The sequence below is a fragment of the Sinocyclocheilus grahami genome, unplaced genomic scaffold (genome assembly GCF_001515645.1).
Source record: "Sinocyclocheilus grahami isolate Dianchi unplaced genomic scaffold, SAMN03320097.WGS_v1.1 scaffold186.1, whole genome shotgun sequence".
NCBI lineage: Eukaryota > Metazoa > Chordata > Actinopteri > Cypriniformes > Cyprinidae > Sinocyclocheilus > Sinocyclocheilus grahami.
In genome coordinates this window covers 914,197-917,188 of record NW_015505365.1, presented here as the reverse complement: position 1 = coordinate 917,188, position 2,992 = coordinate 914,197, and the positions used below count along the sequence as shown (strand labels likewise).

The 2,992-nt window shown below is 31.4% G+C and overlaps 1 protein-coding gene across 1 annotated transcript in view; it reads left to right on the top strand.

Annotated features, from left to right (window-relative positions):
- The window catches only part of LOC107594576 (rapamycin-insensitive companion of mTOR-like), a 23,272-nt gene extending 21,823 nt beyond the window's left edge, over positions 1-1,449 (top strand). The window contains exon 27 of the mRNA XM_016284667.1: positions 1,272-1,449. Coding sequence (XP_016140153.1) covers positions 1,272-1,428 — 157 coding nt within the window. The 3' untranslated portion in view covers positions 1,429-1,449. The remainder of the gene's footprint in view (positions 1-1,271) is intronic.
- Positions 1,450-2,992: the final 1,543 nt, after the last annotated feature.

Genomic DNA, 2,992 nt, shown 5'->3' with positions numbered 1-2,992 from the left:
GTCAAGATAAAGAGGGAACTTTTCAGGTTTTTTTTTTTTTTTTTACATTCTGTTTGTATTGAACTGGGACAATACAAAACAATTCTAACATTCTCATCCTAACATGTATAAAAATAAAATAAAATAAATTAAATTAAACATAAGAAAATAATAATTATCAGAATAGTATATATTTTTTAAAGATATAAAAATACTTAAATATTTAAATAAATATATTTTTCTAATCTAGGTAATTAATAAAGGCTACATCTTTTCCCCAATTCTATTTTTATTAATTTTTGTTGTTCTGTCCAAAGGAGCAACACAACTTTTCAACCACAGCATATGTAATAATTAAATTTAAAATATAATAATAATAGCAACAAAATAAGTAATATTATTAATGATGATGATGATGATGATAATAATAATAAACAAAATAAATTACAGTATCTATAATAGTTTTTTTTAAACAAAATCTTTTTATTAGTGTCAAATTAAATATGATTTCTATTGACATGTTTTTTTCTCTAGATAACTGATAGATGTTTCGTTTTTTCCGTTCCTTTTTATTCCGTTTTCTTATACTATCCAAACAAAATACAAAACATTTGCAACTTTTCCACCCCAACGTATATAATTAAATTGAAATAAATATAACAAATAAGTAATAGTAATAATGCTAATAATCAACATAAGAAAACTGACTTAAATTTATCAGAACCGTATCTGTTATTGTTTTTTAAATAAGTTAATCAATAAAAATGTAAAACTATTATGTCCGGGACCTCACAGTCATCATTATTTGACATTACACTCATCTGCTTATTAACAAATTGTATAAAAGGGATCCATATCTTATTAAATACATCTACTTTTTAGTAGATACTGTATTTGTTTAGCATATAAAGTGAAGTAATAACCAAAATCAGCTACTTTGTGGAGGGATTAACAATAAACAAACTAAATAGTGTCCAAATGTAAAAGTTTAGGAGGTAGGAGAAAATAGCATTTGTTTAGTATCAAAGCAATGGAGGTCAATGAAAAGTCCATGATAGAAAAGCAATGCTGTATGTGTACATATAGGTGGAAAGGCGATATCTGAGGACGGCCCGACCTGCAAAGTTCTGCTGAGGAAAGAGGTTCTGCGACTCGTCATCAACCTCAGCTCTTCAGTCGGCACCAAAGGACACGAAACCGGACTGCTCACGTAAGAAGAGCCGAGAAATACTGTGCGAGTGTGTGTTCTGTGTTTGTTTTAGCCCTGCGTAACGCTCTGCTGCCCTCTGCAGGATAAAAGAGAAGTTCCCATTCACATTTGATGACATCTGCCTGTACTCTGAGGTCTCCTTCCTGCTGGCCAACTGCATGTTTCGTCTGGCCTCACGCCGCTTCATCCAAGAGCTCTTCCAGGATGTGCAGTTCATTCCGGTACGGCGTCTCTCCTGAAAGCCTCTATAACAAATCTCAAATCTCCACCAAAATACTTCCTGAACCAAAGGACTCGGAGTTCATATTGCTCAGAAAAGTTCTAGTGTGTAGCTTCTACATCTTTTCACAGACTCTGTCATACTAGGGACCTCCAGTATTTAAAGCTATAATATAATGTAAGCTATAAAGACATGAAGTAAATTAAAGTTCTAATAAAAAAATGTATTAGTATCAAATAAAAAATGACATCAATTCTGACACCGGTTTCTCGTCTAGATAAAGATTGGTTGAATTTTTTTCAAGATTTATTTGAAAGTGTATCAAGATTATTTATTTAAGTTTAAAATACTTTTATTCAGCAAAGATGCACTAAATTGATCAAAAGTGACAGTAAAGACATTTCTATTTCAAATAAATGCTGCTCTTTTGAGCTTAATATTCATCAAGGAATCATGAAAAAATATATCAGGGTTTTCAGAAAAATACTAAGCAGCACAACTGTTTTCAACTTTGGTGACAATAAGAAATGTTTTTTGTGCTGCCTTGATACTGATTTAATTAAAAAAAAATGTACTTTTATGTTACGGTGTGAAAATCACTTACAATGGGATTTAACTATTTTGGGTAGCAAAATGTGCTTATTTTTAACATTACACTAAAAATGATAATACTAGTCCTAAAAACCGGCTGAATTTTCTTTATGCAAAATACATACTTTTTATTTTTAGTTTGTTTGTTTTTCGTTCTGAAATGTTCATGACAATTTAAGCACGTTTCCGTTCCGAATTCTCATAATTTGTCAAATATTAATCCACATAATAGCAGTATTTGTTGTACTACATTGATGCTGATAAAATCAAAAAATGTAAATGTGGGGAGCAAAATGTGCTTAATTTTCCTGACAATAATATCAATGCGAAATAATAGTCCTAAAACGGGCTTAATTTCCTTTATGTAAAATATATACTTGTTTCTCTTTTTTGTTTGTTTGTTTTTGCATTCTGAAGTTTCCATGACAATTAATTCATGTAATTGTAATGCTAACACATGATAGCAGAATTTAATATACTACTAGACCAATTATAGGTTTGTAAACATTCAGGATGCGCGCGCATAATGGCTGCAGAAAACCCGGGAGAGAGAGCCTTTACGGCTAGAGAATTTCACAGATACGGTACAAAATAGTTAGGTTTAAAAAGATTATAAATTATATTGATTAGATGTCATTTTCAAAATGTTCTCCGCATATTACAAGAGCTTGTCACCCAGCGATAAGCGCTGTTATTCAACGAAATTGACGTTAGAGAGTGCGATAGTCTTACAGATCCGAAACTGGGATGACGGTTTTTGTGGGTGGAGCCTATCTGGAGGCAGAAAATGACGGTTTTCAAGTGGCAGTCTATGGAGCCATGGAATAAAAGAATAAAAAAAAGGTAAATATTTCAAAATTCTGACTTTATTCTCGCAATTCCGAGATTATATATGAATAAATTGAAGTATTGAGAATACATTTGAATGTGTGTTTTCTTACTTCCCGGCCGTATTTACACTTTAGGAGACTGAGAAGATTTCACGGTGGCAA